Source organism: Macrotis lagotis, chromosome X (genome assembly GCF_037893015.1).
Source record: "Macrotis lagotis isolate mMagLag1 chromosome X, bilby.v1.9.chrom.fasta, whole genome shotgun sequence".
Taxonomy (NCBI): Eukaryota; Metazoa; Chordata; class Mammalia; order Peramelemorphia; family Peramelidae; genus Macrotis; species Macrotis lagotis.
In genome coordinates this window covers 118995374-119021238 of record NC_133666.1, presented here as the reverse complement: position 1 = coordinate 119021238, position 25865 = coordinate 118995374, and the positions used below count along the sequence as shown (strand labels likewise).

Here is a 25865-nt window from a genome sequence, read left to right as displayed (position 1 = left end):
ACATTTGGGAGGAGTGGAACACCTCTTTTTCTGAATTCAGAGAATTATACCTGTTTGTTCTCCCCCTCCCAACTTGGAAAATCCCTAATCTTTTATCAACCAATTACTAAAAATTAGATTATCTAATGTCATATTTTTTAATGTATAAAAATCTGTCTCAAACTGTTCAGGGTCCAGCCCTAAGTTGAGAAGGGGTTTGGTCCTGATTTGTTCGGTAATTGGTTTAATAAAGCAAAATGCTTGGAAGATAAAATCCTTGTTTCCTAGTCCTTTCATCTTTCACCTGCCACAGTAGGAAATACCGAACTCTGGAATGTTTCAGAAAGAAAGGATCTACTAGACAAAATGAACATTTTAATCAAAAGTTATGAGGTTGGAAAAAGACAGCTTACATAGGGGGTAGAGCAAACGTCCCCATCTGAGTGGAGGGACAAAGAAAGGTAAATATGATAGGAGCCAGATTACAAAAGTTCCTGAAATCCTTGTCTGAATGTAGAATCTTTACAAGAGACAATGAGGAATTGTAAACTTAAGAGTTTTCAGAAATAGGTACAGACATGTTGGATTAGAATAAGCAGTTGGAAGAGGAAAGAAGAAAGAAGGCTGCTACAGTAAAATGGCTAACTAGCAGATACAATCTGGAACTCTGAAAGTAGTTTATCACAGCAATGCAAATTAAAATATCTCTTTGAGGTACCATCTCACACCCAACAAATTAAAAGCAAAGAAACTTAATACTAGCTGAATTGTGGGCAAAGAAGTACATTCATTCAATGCTGATGAAACCGCAATTAAGAGCACTTTGAAGCACAAAGGAAGCTGAAAAAATAATCACACCCCTTGACTCAATAATTCCATTGCTCAAAATAGAGCCTGAAAATGTTATCAAAAATAACAACAGCTAAAACAAGAAAAAGCCTACGCATATAACACTACTGGAAAAGTTAAATAGTGTTATATTAATGCAATGATGCAAACTATATAAATATAGTATGTTGTAAATAAGACTAGAAGTAAAAGGAATTCTGGAAAGATCTTTGTAAAATTATACAAAATTTAAAATAGGTAAACCAGAAGAAAATCTTTAACTACAGCACCAAAAGCGAAATGAATAAGAATTAATGGAAAAAGAATCCTACTTAGAACTTTGAAGGAAGGACTAAAGTATTGTGAATACAATTTATAGATTGAAATTAATTAAAAGGTAGTTTTCAATAAAGTATTTAATTCTTAAAGAGTATGAGACTTAATACATTAAGTATAGAGTTTGTGGATTTAATCTTTAGAGATAATTGGAAAGCAGAAGAAAAAGAAATTAGTCGAGAAGTCACAAACGAAGAAGAAAATTAGGAGGAGCATTTTTTAAGAAAGAAAGGGGGGGGGGTGGCTAGGTGGCATAGTGGATAAAGCACCAGCCCTGGAGTCAGGAGTACCTGAGTTCAAATCTGGTCTCAGACACTTAATAATTACCTAGCTGTGTGGCCTTGGGCAAGCCATTTAACCCCATTGCCTTGCAAAAACCTCAAAAAGAAAAAAAGGAAGACTTTCAAGAAGTAGTAAGCAGATGTAACAGAAAGAACAAAAGAGTCATTGGATTTGGGAGAAGATAGTCATCACTGATTTTAGTGAACTAAGTTTTTATAGAATTTTGAGGTAGACAGTAGGCATTAATCTAAGGATGAAAATGCATGACTAACAGCATAGATAATACATGACTAAAAATTAAATGAAGGAAATGTATGAGAACAAAGTTAATAAAGAATGAACAAGAGATAGGATTCAGAGAACTAGTAGAAGGACTAAATTTTAAGGGAGCCATCCTTTTCACTTTCACTTTAAAAAGATAAATGTGAAGACATACACTGAGGTGAAAAGAATTGAAATATTACAGAGATTCTGATACTGTCATGACACAATAAAATAAACAGAGGAAGTAATAATTTTTAAGGGAAACAGTGTGGGTTTTCACCTCAAGAGAGAAAAAAAATGGAATGGAAGAAGTTTTATAAGAATTAAGTCCAAAGTTAGAAAAGGAGACAGTAGATTTATTCTGAAGAGGCAAAGACTGAGAGAAGTTGGATAGTATAGCCCAATAATATGCCAGATCTGTTCAGTTTTTCTTTTTTTTCTCTTCAGTTCTTCTAATAATATTATGTAGTGTGAATAGAAAAAGCTAAAATATGAATAATTCATGACTAGAACTTAAGATGGGATTGTCTTAAAAGCAATGTGTGTCCTGGAAAAGATAAAATTAGATAATATATGTAAAGTACTTTGCATATCTTAAAACATCTTATTAGGACGAAAATTCAGAAAAGAATTTCATAATAAAAATTATTATTTGAGTCTGAAGAAGAACTTTTTCAAAATGTTTCCAATTATCAATTTTATTATGAGATAAGCATTTGGGCAAAAATGTTTTCTCAAAAAAAACTTTGAGGAGTTTTACAGTCTACAGGATAGAGTACTTAACAATAGAATAAATAATCTAATTCTAATATAGAGTAATAGGATAATGAATTTTTAAAGAATAGTATAATTTTGTAACTAAAAATAAATGTTTAATTTAAAAGGGGGGGAAAATACCAAAAATCTTATTCCTTCTTTTCAAATAGACTAACCTATTTTCTGACTATCCTGAATTAAAGAAATACAAGATCTTAGATTTAGAATTAGAAAAAACTTTAGAGGTCCAGCCTGATATCTTACAAATGAAAAAGCTGAGAGTAAAAGAGGTTCTGTGATTTGTCCAAGGTGTTACAGTAAGAAAGCTGGAGTCAGGATTTGAAACCATCTTCCAGTACTCTTTCCACAGTCCATGCTTAAATATACAATAGAAATCCAGCCTGCCCCCTCAACCTCCTCCCCCACCATACACACAAAATATTAGGATACACCACGAATATATCATCCACTTTATAGGGGTTAGAGGTAGAGATTACCTGAATGTTGGCTGGGAACGTTTCAGCAGCTTGTTTAGATCGCAGAAGATGAGGAACAATTTTTAACTTAACACGTGTGCTGACTGGATCTCTTTTCAGCTCTGGTTTCAGAACAGCCCCCTGGTCAGAGAGATGTTGCATTAACAAGAATCAATTGAGTTCAATACCCTCATCTTATCCTGAGTGAAACTTTGAGCCCAGAGAGTTTGAGGTCAAAGGCCTTAGCAGGGCTCCTAAGAAGTCAAGCTCAGAACCCCAAGGCCCTTGTAGCTACAAGGGAACTTCCTACTCTACCACAAGGCTTCATATATTCCTGCTGATGGAGAGATTGTCACTATCTGGTAATCAATCTTACTAAGGAACTGATGATGATGATGATGATGATGATGATGATGATGATGATGTTTGTCCTTCGTCCTCAAAGACCACACAACATCAGGGAGGTGATGTCATGACAAGCACATGAATTGGATTTCAGTGAGAGGGCGCTGTGCTAAGTCATCAGTCTTATTTTCTCTTCCGGAGTCATCTGGATCCAGTGGCCAGATATGAATCAGAACAAATGGAGATGGCCCTGGATGCAAAGCAATCAGGTTTAAGTGACTTGCCCAAGGTCACAGAGCTAATATCAAGTGTCTGAGGCTGGATTCGAACTCCTGTCCTCCTGACTCCAAGGCCAGTGCTCTATCCACTGCACTACCTAGCTGCCCACTAGGAACTACAAGGAAAGAACAGTTTAACATAAGTAGAGATATTTGTTATCTTTACAATATGAAATTCATCATTAATAATTATGCATAATATCTGAAAAGCTAATTTAAATTGTACAGGGGTAGATCATAGCTTAGTTACAAATTTACATGCTCAATACTCTAGCATATAATAAACTTTGAACAAATCAAACATGAAGAATCAATGGAGTTCAAGTGAATAAAATATTTTTTGTTAAAAGGAAAATCAAAAAGTACTCACCTCTTTTGTTTTCAGTGGTATATCCCCAAGGTACACTTTATACATCTTGTTAATGATTGCAGGATTATTCCAGTCAATTAAGCTATGAAATATTTTAATTCAGTGCATTAAAATTGAGATGTTTACTACTCACTTTTACATTTCCTAAAACTGTAGACTTATTATTTGTTAGTAAAAACCTAAACAAAATAGGAAATTAATTTGTGGCAAAATTATATCCCCATAAGAATTTGATCACTTAGGAAAATGTCCAAAGCATTTACTTGTGCTTCATTCCTATCTACAAATAAAACATTCTGTCAAGTTTTAAGTATTTGCTCATGCTTTAGCTTCACTAATCATGTATTCTCCAGGTACAAGAAACTTCTCTTCTGCCTAGAAATCAGATTCTCTGTGCTAAACAGTCTTTCTGAATAACACTTTTATTTTTAAGGTTAAGCAAAAACAGCTAGAAGATGTATTATCTATTAATCAGAGCAATCATATACTAATTAAAAAAAAAACCATACAGTTTAACCAGTTCTAATGGTTCATTATTTCACAGAATCAGCATGTTACAAGCTATGTCTCTAAAAATTCTCTACAATGGAAGATAACTCTTAGAATAGAATCAAAATACAATATTTTGGGGAATAAACTTTTTTTTAATACTCAAAGCTTAAGCTTTCCTGTTTAACTTTTTTTGCCCTACATACCAAAAGTACATTAACTATATTACTTTCAAAGACATTGAAGGATCTGATTACTTTAAAAGTAAACTGTAATGAAACAAGGATTCTTTTATTCTTTTCTATGGGATTTAGCTTGAGTTCCTTCTTCACTGCTCTAAACTGAGGAAATTTCTGTCATCAAAAGTCCAAAACCTTCCCCTGCAACCCCTTCACAACATTCACTCTCCACTCTTCTTAAGGATTGTTCCTATTTGGGTTTCAATAGCTGATTGAAATTTTATTCTCTCATCAACTATGAATACCCTAGGAAAACTTAAGTCTTCTTTTCTGCCCAACTGTTGGTAGATTCTGCTTTCTCAAGTCACCATAACACTTTTTTGGGCTACTTTTCAAAGGCCTTAATTACCAACCCACAATTGCTCCAGCTTCAATTCTTTGTTGTTGTTGTTGAGCATTCAGTCCCTATAACCTCAGTCAGATTGAAGGTTTTCAGGTCTTTTCCTCCCATAGACCCCAAGTCTGAAAATACTTAAAACAGCATCAACCCAAATAATCTGGCCACAAACAGTTTCCTGCAAACAAAATAAGTTTTTTGCTATCCACTGGGCTCCTTTTCTATTGCCTACAAGCACGCCCATGTCTCCCTCCTGAAAAAAAAAATCCTCACTGGGTCCTTCTAGCCCCATTAATTATTGTCCCATATCTCTTCTGTCCTCTGTAGCTAAACTGCTCAAAAGGCTCATCTACAATACATGCCTGCACTTTCTCTTCTCTCCCTATCTTATTAATTCCTTTCAAATTAGCTTCTATTCTTATCATTACACTAAAATGGCTTTCTCCAAAGTTACTAGTGATTTCTCAGTCATCAAATTCAATGGCCTTTTTTTCAATCCCCATTCTCCTTGATCCCTCTGTAGTCTTTGAACTCTTTGATATTCTCTTCTCTCTAGGCTTTTAGGACACCAGTCTCCCCTGGTTCTCCTTCTATCTGACAACTCCCCTATTTCCTTTGCTGGTTCACATCCCCTTAATAGTAGATCCCTAAAGTTTCTGTCCTGAGTCTTCTCTTCTCCATCTACATTAATTCACTTGGTGAATTCATCATTTCCCATGGATTTAATTGCCATCTTTATGCTAAAGATGATCAAATCTACCTATCCTGCCCTAATCTTTTTTTCTGACCTACAATCTCTTATCTCTGTCTTTTAGACATCACAAACTAGTAATCCAGTAGATAACTTAAACTCAACCAGGTCAAAAGAAATTCTTTATCTTTCGCCTTAAATCATCTGCCTCCCATCTTCCCTGTAGTAGAAAGGGCAGGGTCAGCCTTCCAGAATTCTTAAGTCTTGCTTCTTGACAAGTACTTTCGATCCAATGACACTGGACTCCTGGTTGTTCCATGAACAAGTTGCTCCCTCTCTTGTTAGAGGCATATTCTTTGTCTCACATGCCTGGAATGCAATTACCTCTTCTATTCCAACCACTGACTACCAGGAAGTCATCCCCAGCTTCTCTTAATTCTGGTGTTTTCTTTTGTTAGTTATTTCCTTTTTATCCTGTATATATTGGCATAGATTTGCATATTTACTCTCCTTGTGGATAGGGACTGTCTCGTACCTCACTCTGTATTCCCAGCCTTAGTACAATGCCTGTGTTTAATAAATATTAATTGATTGACTTAAAATACAATTACTATAAATTGGAATATTGTGGTACAGAATACCTTAGGTTAAAGGACAATAATATCTGTAGAAACTTTAGTGCTTATTAGCTTATTATTAGTGCTTATTAGCACTATTGTTAGTACTTTCCTTCTAAAAAATATTTGCGGTATTAAGTATTTTTCATAACATAATTTCACATTAAAGGTAAAAAAAAGTTTCTCAAAGAGCTTTTAATGACATAACATAAAACGCCTATGCTTAACAATACATTTCAGTAAATGTTATTCTGGAATATCTCTCAATAGTAGCAAATTAAGATTAAAAAAAAAACCTCTCATATTCTCCCCCCCCAAATATAACACCTGATTATTTTAACTCTAGTATCTCACCTGGAGTGTCTCTCCAAAATTTACTTTATTACTTGCTAGCAGAAAAAGGGCCCATTTCATCACAGAAATACTACTTCATTACAAGAACTTTCTGATACTTAACTACCAAATTCCTTTTCTCTAAGTTTAAGACTATATCTAATACTTAGAGAGAATTTTAGAGCTAGACATGTTTGTCCTTCATTCTCAAAGAAGACTATGACATCAGGGAGCTGAGGTCATGACAGGAACATGAATTGGATCTGAATGAGGGGGGCTGTGCTAAGTCAATAGCCTTACTGTATCCTCCAGAGCCACCTGAGGTCCAGTGGCCAGATATGAATCAGGATGACTGGAGACTGCCCTGGATAGGAGGGGCAGCTTGGTGGCACAGTGGACAGAGCACTGGCCTTGGAGTCAGGAAGACAGGAGGTCAAATCTGTTATCAGACACTTGACATTTACTTGCTGTGTGACCTTGGACAAGAACTAGAAGAAAATTTGGAAATCAGGTAACCCAAGTTCTCATTTAATTGACCAGCAGTGTGGACTCAATGAGCTTGATTAACTTAACTGAAGTCAGAAAGCTTATGAGGCAATTGCTGAGTTACACTAATTTCTGGCTTATAAACAAATAAACTTCTATCATATTGCATGGTCTTCTCTATTTGGATTTTCTAAGAGCAATCCAAATATCATCCTCAGAATCTGAATTTCAATAATAAGCAAACTAAAACATAATTTTTCTTTTGTCACTTAGTATAGCTAATTTTTCTTAGAATAAGAAAAAGATATAATGCAGACGTGAATTTTTAAAAACATTGTTCTACAAGTTCATTGCATTCTCTTTTAAAAGCCTATATAAACATTGTTTCTTTTTGTCCCTAATATTTGCAGAAGTCAAATTCCACACTAAATATTATAGTGAACAATTCAGTGAATATTTTTCAAATCTTGCTCAATAATAGTTTTTACATCCTATACTTCTTTCACACATATAAAACTGTAAGATTAGAAAATGATTGTTACCTTTGCTTACTCTTCAATTCTAAGTCAGCTGCAGTGGCTACACTATGGCGTGTATCACTAGAGGCAATCACTAGGTGTATAACAGCTTCAAGTTCTGGCACCTGCTCAGCCTCTATGAATTTCACTATACCCAGTTTGCACTGTTAAGAAGAAGTTTAAAAAACATTAAAAAACAGGTGGAAGATGAATCATTTGAAAAGTATTAAAAACAATAGGAATATATAAGATAAAAAATTCATTTATATTCACTTAAGTATGCATCATCAATTAAAAGAGAATTCACAACTATAAGACCCCTAAAGTATATGAGTGGGTATATTACAAAAAAATAAATCAATGAGATTAAGTCCAAATTAATTACAACTCAAGGTTCTGAGGTGAAGATGTGACTTGAAATTCAAATCAGGAAATTCCAGCAAGAGGAGAATTAAGGAAAGGTTAGAATTTAGAATTCAAAACTTTAAGTAAAAATGTTTTTAAAAAATTGAAAAAAAAAAGAAATATAGTACTCATGCTAGTTTTTATAATAGTTAAAAAAGAGTACTACTATTACTATTGCTAAACTTAAAGCTAGATGTTGCTAAATGTTTTCATTTTAATAAGCTAATATCTGTTCAATTCTTTATTCTAACAAAAAATACTATGCTACAAAATACTGCATTCCATTTTAACACATAAGAAATTTTAAGACAACACATTCAAGGGGCAATCTAAAATTTTATTGGATGCAATACAAATTTCACTAGGGTAATAAGCTACAAAATATAGCAGGACACTTCTTGCAACTTTCAAAATGCTTCAGGGAATTAGAAATTATCATCAAACTTTTGGAGAAATTTTTCCTACACTAAAGTTTTCTAAAATTCATTTATTTGATCATATTCTTTTATCAGTTCACCTTTCCCTTTCTCAGTGACCCTTTCTCATTGTGACCACCATTACAGCTATGCCTTTATTTTTTCTCAGGTCGTATGTTCTACACTGACTTACACTCTCTTCCCTTCTGTTTTGATTCTTTGCTGCACAAACTCAACTCTACTCGAATTCTCCTTTGACTATTTGTCTTACTGTCAATTATCCTTCTCACAATACCTGGATCATTCACCCCCACTACTGAACTCCTTCATGCCTAATCACATGCTGCTGACCTAGAAAAAAATCATGAAACTATGACAATTGGATTCACTCTAAAAATGTTATCGAGTCTCAACTAGGCCTTAACCAAAGTCACCAGTATTCTTTCTACTTCAGCAAATTTAATGTCCTTTTTCTATTCTCAACCTTTTCCTGACTTTTCTAACACCATTTCACACTGTTGGTCCCTCTGCTATCTTGAATAAATACCCTGCCATGTTTCCATGATTCAGCTACAACCCTTATCTGGCCAAACCCACTACTGCTCAATCTCCATTTTTCTCACACTCATTAATTTCAAGTATCTCCCAAAGATCTATCCTCTGTTCTCTTCTCCCATCATATTCTCTCAATTGGTTATCCCATCAATTCTCATTATTTCAGTTACCACTGCTATGTAGATGATTTTCAAATCTATTTTTCCAGTACTAACATTTCTCCTAAGTGACAACACTAAATTGCCTTTAGAACATCTTGGGGCAGCTGGGTGGCACACCGGCCCTAGAATCAGAAGGACATGAGTTCAAATCTGACCTCCACTTAATAATGACCTAGCTGTGTGACCCTGAACAAGTCACTTAACCCCATTGCCTTGCAAAATCCAAAAAAGAAAAAAAAGAAAGAAAAAGAACATCTTGAACTGAATCTATTACATGAACTGCATACAAAACAGAACTCATTCTCTTTTTCTGACCTATACTGACCTACCTACTGGTATGGAAGCATCACTATTCATTCAGATTTCAGTCAAGTTTGAAATTTTGCTATCTTTCTCAATTCCTCACTCTACTCACCTCAACCTTTATCAAACCTTGTCATTTCTACCTTGAATAAAAAAATGAAAAAGTGTTTCTTGAGTATGAACCCTGTGCCAAGCACCAGACTAAGTGTTAGGGATACATAAAAAAAAGGCAGTACAAAGAACTCATATGCTAATTGGGGCAACAAGATAAAAAATTAAGTTCTGCCACAGGGCAGTTGAAAATGCCCACAAGTCCTGAGAGTAATGGCAGGGTCCAGAAGTTCCTAGGTTACTTAAGTATGCATTATCAATGTTAATATGACAGTGTCAAAGTACTCCATGACACAGAAGCAAAGCAAACAGTAAGATCTAGAGACTTCCAAGATGCATTGTTAAAAGAGAAAGTAAAGCCAACTCATCAGAAGGTACAGACTTTGCTGATTCCTCCTTATTCAAATCCTTGACTGCAATTAATCAAGAAGCACAGACAAGAAAAGAAAGGGGTAAGTAGGTAAGGCATTCTTCCCTCTCAGTCATCTAAGTGAGTTCTGAGTCAACACAGATCAGGGGAAGGTATGACCAGGCAGCAAGTAGAGCCACTCTCACCAGTGGGGTTGTTCTTTCTGTTGCTTGGTTAGTGCAATGTTTTCTGGAACAGCAAGAGTCAGGGGAGGAAAAAGCAAGATGAGTAAAACATATGTGGTGTCAGAGATTCTTTCCTTCACCAAGGACATGGTGGCATCCCTTTCTCTCCCCTTACAAGGCCACCTTCAGAACCTCATCACACCTCATGTCTAGACTTTGATAATAGCCATCTAATTGGTCAGCTTGCCTCAGATCTCTTGCTATTCCAATCCACACCTCCAATGAGCTGCTAAGTCAATTACTTTCAAAACACAGATCTGATCATGCTATCTTCTACTGAACAAATCAGCTCCAGTGACCCCCAGACTCCTAATTTGGCATTTAAAGCCCTTTCTATCTCAGTCTCTCCCTGCCTTGTACACTTCTCTGCTCCAAGGACAACACACTGAACAAGGACCTACTTCCAGTTCCTCAAACATCACTCACATCTCCCACTGCCATGCCTTTGCAATGACCATGCCCCTTGCCCACCTGATTTCCCTTAATTTCTTTAAGACTTAATTCTGCACTGTACACCCTAATAGCAATATGGGGTGATGATCAACCTTAATGGACTTGCTCATTTCATCAGTGCCACGATCAGGGACAATTTTAGAGTATCTGAAATGGAGAATACCATCTGTATCTAGAGAAAGAATTGTGGAGTTTAAACAAAAAACAGACTATTACCTTTAATTTTTTTTTAAAAAGAGGTTATATTTATTGTGTAATTTTGCTATCACTTATATTTTATTTTTTCCTTAAGGAAATGATTTCTTTCTCAAAACATTCAATTTTTTTTGAATGTATAGCCTCAAAATTCTGTCAAGACTATCAGACTGCCTGTGGGGGGTGGGGGAGGGAAGCAAGATGGGGGGGATTGTAAAATTAAAAAAACAATTTTAAAAAAAAGACTTAGTTCTCACATCACCCTCTGCTGTAAGACTTTCCTAGTCCCCTCACCTGCTAATGGCTTCTCTTCAAACAATATCATTCTTCTATTCTCTATGTCTCCTGTATGTTCCTAATTGTTTTCATGTCGTCTCTTCCTAATAGACTGTAAGTTGCATGAAGCCAGGGATTACGCTTTTTAGGTTTTTGTGTTTGGCACTTAGTGGCTGGTACATAGTGCTTTAAAAATGCTAATCAGACAACTTAACTTGACTTAAAACTAACACTTTCTCAGACCCTATAGAATCAGCAACAATATCAGATTTCATATAAATTAGAATAAAGTTCATTTGCATTATTAGAAAACAAGACCTGGAAGAGGAAGAGTGTGTGTGTGTGTGTGTGTGTGTGTGTGTGTGTGTGTGTGTAGATACATATAGATATAGATATATATATATATATATATATATATATATATATATATATATATATATATATATATATTTTCTTTTTCCCAAATACAAGAGACAAAACTATAACACAATATATTTAAATGAAAAGGAAGTTTGTCATTTGAATATCATACATACAAAGTTACTGGAGAGGAGAGGATATCCTTTAGCCAAAAAAAATTTTTAAACTTCAATATAATGGTTTGATGCTGAAAAGCTATATAAATTAAGTCAAACAATTATGTCATGCTGGCTTAAAGAGCTTTTAATTCAACGTGTTTCTTCTATGTTTAAAAAAAAATAAAACCATGCAGTGAATAGTCCAATCAACCTAAGGCTTTTTTGAAAGAATTTATTTTTCTCTTATTACAGAAAAGTGCCCTTCCTAATTAAAAGAACCACAATTAGGAAAAAATATTATTGGTCAATTTAAAAATGCAAACATCAATAAAAAGGATTATCTCCTAACTTATTTAGATTCCATAGGAAAACTAGGAGACAAATCAACAAACAGGAGTGATTAAAATTTTTAAGTGCTTTCCATTTAATCCTTTTTGAATATTTCTTTAATATTGGGTAGGCTTATTCTTAATGCTGGTTATTCTGCCTATTTCTTAATGAAAGTTATTTCTCTAAAAAAGAAAATTATTACATCATATTTCCTCTAAACCCAGACTTTGTAAAAAACATTATCTAAGACATAATTAGCAGTGATAAAACTATCTCTCTCCAACTGTGGCATTTCTCTCTCTTTCAATGGCAATAATCATCTGTTTAGATTCAGAATAAATTCCTAATATCTACTTTTAATTCCTAAAAAGAAATGTCAAAAAAGAACCTATTCATACATATATATAAAATTTTTATAAAACCATAGAACTTATACATGATAATGAAAAAGGGCTGTACATAACAAAGTTTATTGACTAAGACTGTACCCAGTTTACACTGCTGACAAGTTTCACAGGGAAAGTCTTGTTTAAGACTAAAAGGAGAGAAAAATGCAAACATTAGAGAAGACCAAGGTTATAGATATATATGTGTACATGAAACAAGAAGTCCAATGCAGAGCTGTGCAATACCTGCTCTAACTGTTCAGGTGTCCATGGACTGTCCCCAATGACTCGCTTTGCTGCATAAAAGCTCATTCCTGGAGGGGGCTGTGGAATCCCAGAGCCTCCAGCACCACTGGAAGAACCCTGTGCAGAGGGCACATTCTGCCTACTCTGGGATTCATTCAACACATATCTGGAAAGGAAATGGAATTTCAACTCTTCAGTTAAATTACCTTTTCCCTTAAGCTCAATGGAATAAAATGTACATAAGAAATCAAAATTTCATTAAAAAGAAAAAAATCTGAATGACAAAATTATTTCCATAGTCCAATAAGTAGTCTATTATAATAATGCTTTTTAATCCTGTTTATTATGTACTAATAATCTCAACCAACAATTCAATGGAAAAAAAGCCTTTTTCCAATTCCTCCAACACAAACACTATGTCTAAAGGCTTAAATGTTCCTGCCATTAAGGTAGCAATTTCATTTCAATCCATTGATTCCAACATAATGTATCCTGTCAAACTGGACTATTTTATGTTTCTGAGAATGGTCCCCTCATTTTCCCAATCTTATACTACTATTTAAGCTCTTTATCAAAATGTGCCATCAGACCTAATATCTATCAAATCCTATCCATATTTCTATTCCACTAGAATAGAAACTCCTTAAAAACAGAGACTAACTGGTTGTTGTCTTTTCAATCACAGTGCCTTATACATTGTTTAATAAATATTGCCTGAGTTTAACACTTCAAGGATTTCAGGAAAAGCTACTTCTACAAAAAGGCTTTCCAATTTCCTCTGCTGAGGTGGTATATCCCTTCTTTATTACCCAAAATGTACTTACTCTACCTTCCTCAAGGTACTCATATTCTGATGTGTATTGTATTCAACTGCATACTGAGGGATGGCAGGAAGTTGGCTAAAGTTCTCCCACTCCTCAAAAAGAGAACTACAAAAAGATCTAGAAGATGTTCTAGACCAAATTCTGACCAGAAATACAAGGACACAGTTAAGTCCCAGGCCATAACATGGCATGTCAAAGTTGTGTAGAGTGCAGAAATAGGAGGCAACTGACAGCTTTAACCTCAACTCCAGGTCACAGATAGAGAGCAGAATGAGAAGACTTGCAACCAGGAGTGGCAGTCCAGAATAGGTTGTGCACTGAGCAGGCAGCAAATTTAGATACAAATAGCAGCTATGTGGCTCAGACTCCAGGAGAGAAGTAAAATCTCAGTTACAGTTCCTATCCAGTCTGAAACCAATAAAGAAATAGCCAGAACAGAAATATCAGACCAAACAGAAACCTGTAATTTTGTAGCTCAGAAATTGGAGCTGGCTGTCCAAATTCAGGTCAGGAACTTACAAAGAACAGTACAAGGAGGACAATGATAATATTTTGTTCTGCATCAGACTACTTTGGGAACACTTGAATGTTTGCAGATTCCAAGCCTAAGCTGAATTTAGGAGCCTAGGAAAACATAACACTCAATATCCTAAGAAAACAGCAACAGAATCAGTTCAGGAAAGGGTTGAACCTTTCCTTTAAAAGGATAAGGAGCGAGAACCTAACATAAAATTCAAAACCATATAGTAGGATGGAAGACTGACAAAAATAATCCCAACATAAAAATCCATAATGTCTTCAGGAACCCAAAAGTCACAAACTCAGAAGAGAATGACTTGAAAATTTCAATAAGCAAAGGCCCAAAAAAAACATGAGTGAAATTTCAATTAAGTGAAAATTGAATTAAAATTTCTGTAATACATGAAAATAAAAAAAGTTTTTATGAGTATTATGAGAGAAATAATTGGTAAAAAAATTAAAGAGTTATAAAATAAAAATTTGGAAAGGGAATTAACAGCTTGGACATAAATACAAAACTGGGGCAGCTAGGTGGCACAGTAGATAGAGCACTGGCCCTGGAGTCAGGAAGACCTGAGTCCAAATCTGACCTTAGTCACTTAATTGCATAGCTGTGTGACCTTGGGCAAGTCACTTAACCTCACTGCCTTAAATTTTTAAAAAAATTAAAATAAAAAAAGAAATACAAAACTGTGCCTGAAAATTCAAATGGCTCCATGAGACAACAAAAAAATAGTAAAAACAAAATCAAAGGGGTGGCTAGGTGGCGCAGTGGATAGAGCACCGGCCCTGGAGTCAAGAGTGCCCGAGTTCAAATCCGGCCTTAGACACTTAATAATTACCTAGCTGTGTGGCCTTGGGCAAGCCACTCAACCCCATTTGCCTTGCAAAACCCCCCCCAAAAAAACAAAGGGAAAAAATCAAAAGACAGGGGAAAATGATAAATATTGTTAAGGTATCTTTATAGCAAAAACAAATGACTTGGAAAACAAATTTAGAAAAAAAAGTTAATCATTACACTAGCTGAATGTCATGCAGTCAGAAAGAAATAACTGAAGTACCATGAAATTATAGTTAGGTTCACATATGATACAGCAGCCATTTCTATAATGGAACAGAGAGCTTAGAAGACTATATTCCAGGAGACAACGGGAGAAGTCAGAGTTATCCAGATGAAGGAGTAATCCACACAGAAGGAAGAGTTCAGTTTCTTACTTTAAAATGACATTAAAAGCAGGAACAATAAAAAATGAGATGGAAGTTTTTAACTTACCCATAAGGCATCAGTAGGACATCTAGCATGAAGTCCAAAAGCAGCTGTACAGTCTTTGGTTTCTCAGCAAGATTAAATGGAGAAGCTGCTTTAGATGGTTCAACCGGATATTTCATGTGAAAAAGGGTTGGTATTAGAAGATGCATTAAGCTGAAAATATAATTTATTATTATTATTATTATGTTTTTGCAAGGCAATGGGGGTTAGCTAGGTAATTATTAAGTATCTGAGGCCGGATTTGAACTCAGGTACTCCTGACTACAGGGACGGTACTCTATCCACTGTGCCACCTAGCCTCCCCTACCGCAATTATTTTTTAAAATAACTTTGTATACTTAGCATCAAGATAGAAAGCAGCAAACAGAATATTAACAAATGGCCATTATAGCAATAGATTCCTGCAATAGTGGCAATAGTGCAATATGGCAAGTGTTCTTGCAAAATAAGATATTCATCTATACTTAGTTTTAAGCATCTAAAAGTGCATCTAAAAGTATCATAAAAATTAAAAAATTAAATAATCTAAACAAGGGTATTTAGGAGTATAAGATCACTTTTCAATAACTTTTTAAAAAATTTCAGATAGCTATGTTACAAAATACTTTTCGCAGTTAAATTTTTCATAAATGTTAAATGTTATATAAGTTTTTAAAAATTATAAATCACATCATTTAAAATCAATCACCTATCATGAATATAATTTTTTATAACATAACACAAAAAAGCCTTTAATCCTATATTACCTGAGGTAAATATTTGTTACTTGTTTTTTTACATATCTAGTCCTCCCTTTAAAGACTCCTTTGCGTCAGCTCTCTATTGAAAAACCTGTGGAAAGCATTAATTCATTTTCCCTTCATAAATTTCAATACATCTTTATTTACTTTAGCTATAAGTAACAATGAAAAAGGAACTTATTCCTCTTATTTAAAATGTTCCCAATACTTCATATTACAAGAGCTCCATGGTCACAAACAAGCTGTTTTATAAATGACAATATGTTGATGAAACAGCATGTCACATATATAATTTTAGCAATTATATAAATCAGATACTTCAAAATACACATATTACTAGAATGATGAATTTGCATACCACTGGATTATGGTCATTCAGAATTTTAGTAAATGACATTTATAGATGTAACAAAGGATATTTATATACTTGTGAAACAGTTAAAAGAGGAAGGGGGGGTTTCAAATTTTCCCCAATTAAAAAACCAAATGAACATAGTTCTTATTTTAAACTAATATTAATATTTTAATTTAGTACAGACAGAAGTAGACAACAAAAAGCATACCTATCCTGCTGAGGCTGAGGCTTCCCTTCCATTGCAGTAAGAAGTGTAGGGGCAAGTTCACACTGTTTTTCCACTGGTAAACGGGGATAGCCCATCTTAACATAAATTATAGTAAAATTCTGTGAAGAAAAGGGGAAAAACAAATATCAAAATGAAAAAAAATCTGATTTTAATCAAAACACATGGCTTATAATTTCGGCAATAGTTAAATTAAAATGTACTAGAACCTGAGGGAATCACATCTTCCCTTCCCTAAATATTTTTGCTTCTAGACTTTAAATCAACTATTAAATTTGAAAAAAAAAACTACCAAACCAACAGTGAATTAAAACTCTGATAATTTGGACTACTGGGTTTGAGGAAGAATTACAATCTGAAGCCTTCATAAGATTTTTACCACTAACAATGGGGAAAAGGGATACACACTACAAATTTCTTACATGTAGTTTTTTTACATTTATTTTTATTAAAGATATTATTTGAGTTTTACAATTTCCCCCCCAATGGAAAGCAATCTTACATGTAGTTTTAAGTTAATTTGGCATTATACTGCACTATGAATTTTAGGACACTATGCACAGGTTTTTGTTTTTTTTTCCCACAGCAAATTGAGACAGCTTTGTTTGATCTTTGTTAACTATATTATCTCTTCCAGGTCAAGCAATTTTCAAACATAATTTGCCTCTAATAAATTAAAGAATTCCTGTTACTAGATCTAAAAATATAATTTTCAATTATTGCAAATATAAAGGGGACATTTTTCTCCTTCTGAAAAAGATAAATAAGCCTACCTTAAAAAAACTTATAAGATGCATCTAAACAAAATATAGGAATATCAAGATTTATTTGTGTAAAGCAAAATGCTATAGTTTGGCTGAAATATATGGTATATATAAAAAAGAAACGAGGTTCAAAAGATAAGCTAAAACTCTATGGTGGGCATTAGGGAAACACTTAAAATGTTTCTATACAGGAATTTGAAAAGGTGTGTTGGGTGGACTGGTGAAAGGAAAAAGTAGAGGCATGTTGGAGGCATGATAATCTAAACTAGAATGGTGATCACAGGAATGGAATGAAACAGATGAGATATTCCAGACAAAGAGTGAGTAGGGTTTTGTGAAACACTAGATGTGGGAAGTGAGAAAAAGAAAGAAGTCAAAAATGACCATGTGATTTATCAAAATTCAACTGACAAAATTTTTCTGGTAACATCTAATACTTAGTGCAAAATATATCTGGAACGTGGTCAGAGATAAACAGTTTATCAGACTAACCATCTAGAAGAATGGCACTTAACACCTAATGTTTATCTGTTTTCAAAGAAAACCATCATGGAGATGATGTAATGACATGCACATGAATTTAATTTGAATGTAAAAGGGTTGCTGTTCTAGGTCACCAATTTCACTTTCTCCTTCACAGTCATCTGGGTCCAGTGGCCAGATAGGAATGAGGATGCCTTAAGATGGCCTTGGATGTGAGACAATCAGAGTTAAGTGACTTGCTCAACATCACAGTTATTAAGTATCAAATGTCTAGGGCCAGATTTGAACTCATATTCTCCTGACTTCAGGGCCAGTGATCTACATACTGTACCATCTAGCTAGAATACTTTTCTGTGTTAAAAAGGTACTACATTTTATAGCAAGGACATTTGTTTAAAAGACTAGGCATTAATGTATAATATCAAAACAGTTTACATATACAGAATGTTGAAAATCATTAACTTTCAACAGAAACCAATAGTTTGATCTGAATCTCATAATGGAGAATATTTTTTTTACTTTACCTTTATTTAAATAAGAGATGGTTTTCAAAAAAATCCCCTAAAATAGCAAAAGAATAGGATGGAAGATATATAAACAAAAAAAGTTCAAATCAAATTGTGTCTTATTTTTCCTACTATACTCTTTATTTTTGATAATTTTAGCCACCCAATTTATACATATTTATACTTTTGAATATTTTTCCTTTTGCTAAGGAAAAAGCAACTTGTTTTATGAATGGCATACCATTTTTCTTAAATTTACATTTTTTATTCAAATTCCCTTTTTTGGCTGTATAATGCCCCTCACTAATCTAATCTCAGTTTTCTTTAACGTCATCTCTCTGGGGGTAGCATTCATCAAAAACTTTTAAAAGAAAGTATCTTGTAAATTTTGACCAAAAAAAAATCTGAGCCCAAATTTCAATTTTTGAAATATATTAAGAAACCATTATTAGCCAACGAACACTCTATGAAGACTACTCACTGTGACAAAAGAAACTGCAGCAGGATCCTGGTACTGAACCAATAAAGTCTCTACTGGAAGCTGTATTTTTGGACGGCTCTTTATACGCTTATTCAGGTGAACCAATAGCTCCATGACCTATGGTAAAGAAAACTCAACTTCTCAAATTCTCAACTATTACATCATCAACAAATTTAGTAAAGAAAATTAACATGGTTTGTTTATGAGGCAATAACTCAATCAAGTGTGTGTGAGGGGTTCAAAATAATGGTAATAATAGTTAAGTGTTACAATTTCAAACTAGGAATGAATCTTATAGGTGTTAATATCTTTCTTTCCTTTATGTATGGTTTCTTTTTTGAACCACAGAAAAAAAGAATTTTAGACCTACAGAGTTGTATTCTGTCACAATCTTGCACTTAGAAACTGTGAAGTTAAATTTGGAGAATACAACCAGAAATAAAAGAAAATGGAAGTGGATTTGAAAGAATATTCTTTTTTTTTTTTTTGCAAGGCAAATGTGTGGCCCAAGGCCACACAGCTAGGTAATTATTTTAAGTGTCTGAGACCGGATTTGAACCCAGGTACTCCTGACCCCAGGGATGGTGCTTTATCCACTGTGCTGCCCCTGGAAAGAATATTCTTACACAAACTTATAGGCAAATGTCAATTCAATTTAATATACTTCATTTACAAGGAAATCTAGCTAGCTTCCATGAAGTTTGAAAACCTTGATCTAGAAGACTGAATAGCCTAAATTTACTTAGCAATTTATCATTTCAAAACCAAATTTCTCACCAAAACACTATGTGATAAGTTGTACAAGTGTTATTATCAACAATTCTATGAATCAGAAACTAAGTAGCAGAGAGTTAATTTGCAGTGTTACAAAATAAGCAAAAAACTGATCTTAGAGACCTTCTGGTGTGTAGGATCCAGGACTTTTTATACAATACCAACCCACAAACTGAATAAAAACCATTACAAAATTAGGGAACACAGCAACTGACAGAAGCCAAAATTCATACATGTCAAAGGCAAGAGACAATGTATTTTAAAACTGTCATTACTACCACAAATGTTTCTCTTTTGCTGATCTGTCTTTGCTATGTCTCAAATGTTAGCTTTAATCACAGTATTCATATAGTTCCATACAACTTCCTCAAGGGCTATTCCCTCCCCTAAATCCCAAGAGAAGATAAAATGAATAAAACAGATTGAACAAAATTTACTAAAAGACTATCACTATAAAGGAGCATAAAACAATCCTGACTTTTAAGAAGCTCCTAACTTTGCTGGGTAAATAAAACACAAACAGTATTACAAGTAAGAAATAACTGTGAATCAGGAAATAATGATTAAGAGATCAATGTGATCTTTGAATGGACAAAAGTCTCCTGAAAGAGACAGAATCTAAGTCAAACTCTTAAAATAAATTTAAGATAGATACAGACTAATGAGAGGGAATTATGGCATATTAAAGGTTCAGATATAATAAGGAGCACAATATATTTGAAGGACACTAAAAATATGAGTCTAAGTGAACCGGAAAGGACATAATACAAGATTAATATTAGAGCTATGTATATATGTATAGGCTTGTATGCATGAATATAAATAAATAAAACTATAAAATATCTTGAAAGCTAACCAAAGAAATTTAGTTTTTACCTTGTAAGAAACATAAACTCACTGAGTCTGGCGACAGTCAGAAAAGGATTAGAAACAGATCAGTAACAATAGATAAATCATGATAAATTAGGGGCATAGACTACAAAGGAGTAGGAACAGAAAGGAAGTAGATCAACCTAGAATTTCCAAAGAAGAATCAAAAGACATCAATCATTAACAAGACAGAGACTGACATATTTTTTAAATTGTTATGCTAAAGGAAAAGAAGGTGAACAAAAAACAGGAACCTGAAAAAAGGTAGAAAAGGTCTGAAATAACAGTACTAAGTCTCATCTGAAATTTGAAACAATTTGTAGTAAACCAGATTTCAAGGACCCTGAATCACTTCCCCCAATATCACTGTAAAGCCTATAAGCAAGAACTCCAAAAATTGTCATGACTGATAACAAAATATCTAGGAAGGATAGGATCATGATATGAGAAATGATGACTTAGTTAGAAATGACATTTATGTCCTGAAAGGATATTTTGTTTAAAATAGTTTTGTATTCTCTCTCAAAGTTCACTTAAGCAAATCATCCAGAGTATTCCAGGAAAAAACTAGCATACTTGAGTGCTGAAGTCACTTGTAAAGCTTTAGAACCTCTAGAAATTAAAGGTCAGATTAACTTCTATATATATAGCTTGTGCAAAGTTCTACCTAAAAGAAGGATTTTAAAGATCTATGTCTTCTAATTCAGACGTCAAAAGAGCATCCTAGGGGGCGGCTAGGGGGCACAGTGGATAAAGCACTGGCCCTGGAGTCAGGAGTACCTGGGTTCAAATCTGGCCTCAGACACTTAATAATTACCTAGCTGCATGATCTTGGGCAAGCCACTTAACTCCATTTGCTTTACAAAAACCTAAAAACAAAAAAAAAGGTCCCATAAATGGTGTATGATGAAGTAGAAATGACTATAAAGAATATAAACACAAGAAAATTCACTGAGGAATTCACAATTTGGCAAGTATAGAGTATTAAGATAATTGAGGGGTGGCTAGGTGGCGCAGTGGATAAAGCACCGGCCCTGGAGTCAGGAGTACCTGGGTTCAAACCTGGTCTCAAACACTTAATAATTACCTGGCTGTGTGGCCTTGGGCAAGCCACTTAACCCCATTTGCCTTACAAAAACCTTAAAAAAAGATATTTGAAAGATAATGAAATATCAATACCGAAGGGGAAAAGCAAACTTCAGTATACAGTAAAAAGGTAACTGAGAAAATATCAATAACTATTGGCTCATACAGCTATTTTCTCACTTTTATAAGAATCTATAAGAATACACTTATCTCACACTAAGAGAAAACCTTGTTGAATCCTTTGAGAACAAATAAGCTTTCATAAATAACATTCTATAATAGACCACATTTTTAGTGATACAACTGACTAAGGCAAATAAAAGATTTTATGGGGGCGGCTAGGTGGCACAGTGGATAAAGCACCAGCCTTGGAGTCAGGAGTACCTGGGTTCAAATCCGGTCTCAGACACTTAATAATTACCTAGCTGTGTGGCCTTGGGCAAGCTACTTAACCCCATTTGCCTTGAAGAACAACAACAAAAAAAAACCTAAAATAAATAAATATTTTGTTTTACATCTTTTTTATTAACTCTAATATGAAGCCAAAGCAAAACAAAAAACACAAAAAAAAGTCAAAGCAAAATACAGCTTTAAATGTTCTAATAACGAAATAGTCTGCTTTGGGCATTTAATCCCATATACCCTTAAGTATAGAGTATCTCACATGTATATTAAAATCCTACAATATTCCTTGAAAGACACAATAAATAACTTTGTTCAACTGAATGAGCATTAATAAGACCAAAGACAAGGAGTTGTATGCCCACCAAAACGAGTCAAAATGGAAGGATTCCCAAAAGATAGAAGTCCTACATTTGTCCTGCTGACAAATGACTTTAAACTACTTAGATCAATCTCTAGCACACAGTGGCACCTACTAGATGAAAGTAAAATTCGTTTTGAAAAAAATTAAGCTAATCTATTTACACAGAAAAAAGTGGAAAGAAGAATGACTATTGCTCAGATTCTAATATGAAGTTAGGTGACATATCTTGCTAAGACAATGCAGATTGACAATGAACCAGATCTGAAATTCAAGAGAAGGGGGACTTGTTTCATTTTGGAAATTGCAGTTTTTAATCCATACAATGAAAAAAGATTGAGAGAAAGATTCTCATTTCATGGGATACTAAAGGATTCAGAGAAGGATATGGGTAAGCGCTACACAGGATGGAAAGGGGGAGGTCAAGGAAGCACTAGTATACTAGAGGGAGCACCCACATCAATAAGCTGCTTATCCTTTAACAAATGATATAATAGGTACTTTTCTGTGAAAGATTCAGTAAGGGAAAAATGGTGGTTGTGACTCCCTTTTCAAGAGTTCTAAGGCAGCTATTGTCAATCTTTGAAGCTGTACAAAGTCCTCCTAGACATGTATTCAAGATAAAAGAGAAATTCCATACAAAATTCATTCTCGAAGAAGACCATGACTTTAGGAAAGTGATGCCAGGACAAGCATATGAATTGTATTTCAGTGAGGAGGTAATGTACTGAGTCACAAGTTTCACTTTCTTCTCCAGAGTCATCTGGATCCAGTGGCCAGATATGAATCTGGACAACTGGAGGTGGCTCTAGATGCAAGGTATTCAAGGTTAAGTGACTTTCCAAGGTCACACAGATAGTAACTGTCAAGTGTCTGAGGTTATCTCCCATTCTCCTGACTCTATATGAGAAATATAGGTAAAATAATGAGAAAGTATAAAATCATTTGAGAAAGTATAAACCATTTAGAAATCTATTTATGAAGATGTACTTCATTTGAATTCAACTATGAAACACTTTTTTTAAAAATAAAAATAGACCTAAATAGGGGGAGACAGCTAGGTAGTGCAATGGATAGAGCACTGGCCCTGGAGACAGGAGGACCTGAATTCAAATTCAGCCTCAGATATGTAATAATTGCCTAGCTGTGAGACCTTGGGGCAAGTCACTTAAGCCCATTGCCTTAAACAAATAAAAAAATTAAAATAGACCTAAATAATTGGGTAAATATTAATTACTCATTAATATAATAAAAATAATACTACCTAAAATAATTTACTAATTCAATGCTATACCCCCATCAAAGGATTTTTTTCCTAGAGCTAGAAAAATAATAATGAAATTCACTTAGAACAAAAAAAGGGTAAAGAAGCTCAAAGGAAGAAATGAAAAAAGTGGTTAAAAAAAAGGAAGCCTAGAATACAAGATAATGAATTATGCCATAAAACAATAATAATCAAATCAATATAATACTGGTTTAAAAAAAAAAGAAAAAAGAGGTAAAACAGTGAAATGGATTAAGGTACAAAATAAGCAAAAGCAAAAAGAAAGCTGTTGAGTGTTTAATATAGCCAAAGACCCCACTAACTGAAGTAAGGACTTACTAAGAGGCAAAAATATTGCTGGAAAAATAGAAAGTAGTTTAATAGAAATTAGATAGAGACCAATATCAATATCTCACACTGTATACCAAGAGAGATTTCATATAAATGTGATTTAAACATAAAAGGTGGCATAATCATGAATAAATTAGAGAAACAAAGAAGAAATTACTATTCCAATGAATATATGGGAAAAAATTCATCACCAAACAAGAGATAGAAAGGTTTACAAAACCTAAAATGGGCAGTTTTTATCATAAAATGTTTTAAATGTTAAAAATCAAAACAAAAGCACTTAAAATTAGAAGATAAACGAATAACAGGAAAATCCTTCCAGATTTTTCCCAAAACAGTCTCATTTACCAGATATATAATGAACTGATATAACTTCATACAACTAAGGACTACCTCAATAAACAATCAACTGATAAAAACTGGAAGTTTTCAAAGAAAAAAATTTAAGCAATCAAGAACTATATATAAAAAAAAACTCTCCAATCACTAATAATGCTTGTCCTTCATTCCTGAAGACCACAACATCAGGGAGGTGATGCCATGACAAACACATGAACTGGATTTGAGTGAGGGAGTGCTGCACTACATCATCTGTCTCACTTTCACCTTCAGAGCCATCTGGATCCAATGGCCAAATATGACTCAGGAAGACTGGAGATGGCCCTGAATGCGAGGCAATCAGGATTAAGTGATTGCCCAAGGTCACACAGCTAGGTCTGAGACTGGTTTCAAACTCACGTCCCCCTGACTCCAAAGCCAGCACTTCATCCACTGCACCCTCTAGTTGCCCTCAAACACTAATAATTAAGAGAAATGCAAATTAAAGTGACTATGAAGTTCATCAGATTGGAAGATGACAAAATAGGAGAAATAATTGTTAAAATGATAACATCATAAAGAAAAATTACTTTGAAAGATTTTGGAACTCTTGACTAATGTAATATAAGTCATGATTCTTCAGGGAGCAGAAATGAACCATATTATCCATCTCCTGCCAGTTGGGTGATGAACTTAAAATTCAGGATGATTTTTAAAAGAAAATGAATGAACTATATCCATCTGAAATAAAAAATAATTTTAAAAATGCATTTTCTTTCTTTGTTTCATATCAACACACATTTATTAAACACTTACTATGTACCAAGAAGCAGCACTGAAGCATTGTAAATATAAATTTAAGCAAAATATTTCCCAACCTCAAGAAAGCTACATTTTTTTCAAATAAATTTAATTGCTTTTATATCACCAAAATTTCCACTAGTATCTCTTTTCTCCCCATTAAGAGTGAAATTATATAAAAAATATTTTGAAGACAAAAAAAAGAGGAAGAAAATTTTTAAAAATGATTGAAAAGTCTGAAAACTTGTGTAATATCCAGTTGTGTAATATCCAGTTCTTATGAACTTCCCACCTCTGCAAAGGACTATGGATTTGGAGTGAGTTTTTGATAGCATTTCTTATTTTCTCTGAAATTCTGCAAAAACTCAGTTTTAATTTTTTGTGATTTTTAAAATTTGAACTATTGTAGTCCTTGTATATATTATTTACTTAACTCTGCTTAATTCATTGTGCTTCCTAGCTGCCCCTGTCGGATCTCTTTTCAAGGCTAACATTCCCAGTTCCTTAAGTTAATCAATCTTTTGAAGCCCTTTTGCTTTCCTAATCTCTCTGTTCTGGAGCCTTTTTAGATTATCAGTATCATTGCAAAAAGAAATTCTGGGCAGCCTAACCCAGAATGTAGCATAACATTCTATACATTAGAATTAATGTTTGATAGAATAAAGGTGTAAATCCATCTGGTCTTGGAGATTTTTTCTGAGGGAGTTCATTTATGAGTTGTTCAATTTCTTTTTTCTATAATGGGGTTATTTAAATATTTTATTTCCTCTTCTGTTAGTATGAACAATTTATATTTTTGCTTATTTTCATCCATTTCACTTAAACTGTCATTTTATTGGCATAAAGTTGACAACATAGTTCCTAATTATTGCTGTCATTTCCACTTCATTAATTTTA

The 25865-nt window shown here is 33.8% G+C and overlaps 1 protein-coding gene across 3 annotated transcripts in view; it reads right to left on the bottom strand.

The window, feature by feature from the left end:
- ECPAS (Ecm29 proteasome adaptor and scaffold) overlaps nt 1-25865 on the bottom strand; it is a 190253-nt gene that overhangs the window by 91823 nt on the left and 72565 nt on the right. For all 3 annotated transcript variants that reach the window (XM_074207451.1, XM_074207452.1, XM_074207453.1), the window contains 7 exons: nt 18742-18858; nt 16490-16608; nt 15190-15339; nt 12574-12739; nt 7649-7788; nt 3915-3996; nt 2943-3062 (listed from right to left, as the gene is read on the bottom strand). In XM_074207451.1, coding sequence (XP_074063552.1) covers nt 2943-3062; nt 3915-3996; nt 7649-7788; nt 12574-12739; nt 15190-15339; nt 16490-16608; nt 18742-18858 — 894 coding nt within the window. The remainder of the gene's footprint in view (nt 1-2942; nt 3063-3914; nt 3997-7648; nt 7789-12573; nt 12740-15189; nt 15340-16489; nt 16609-18741; nt 18859-25865) is intronic.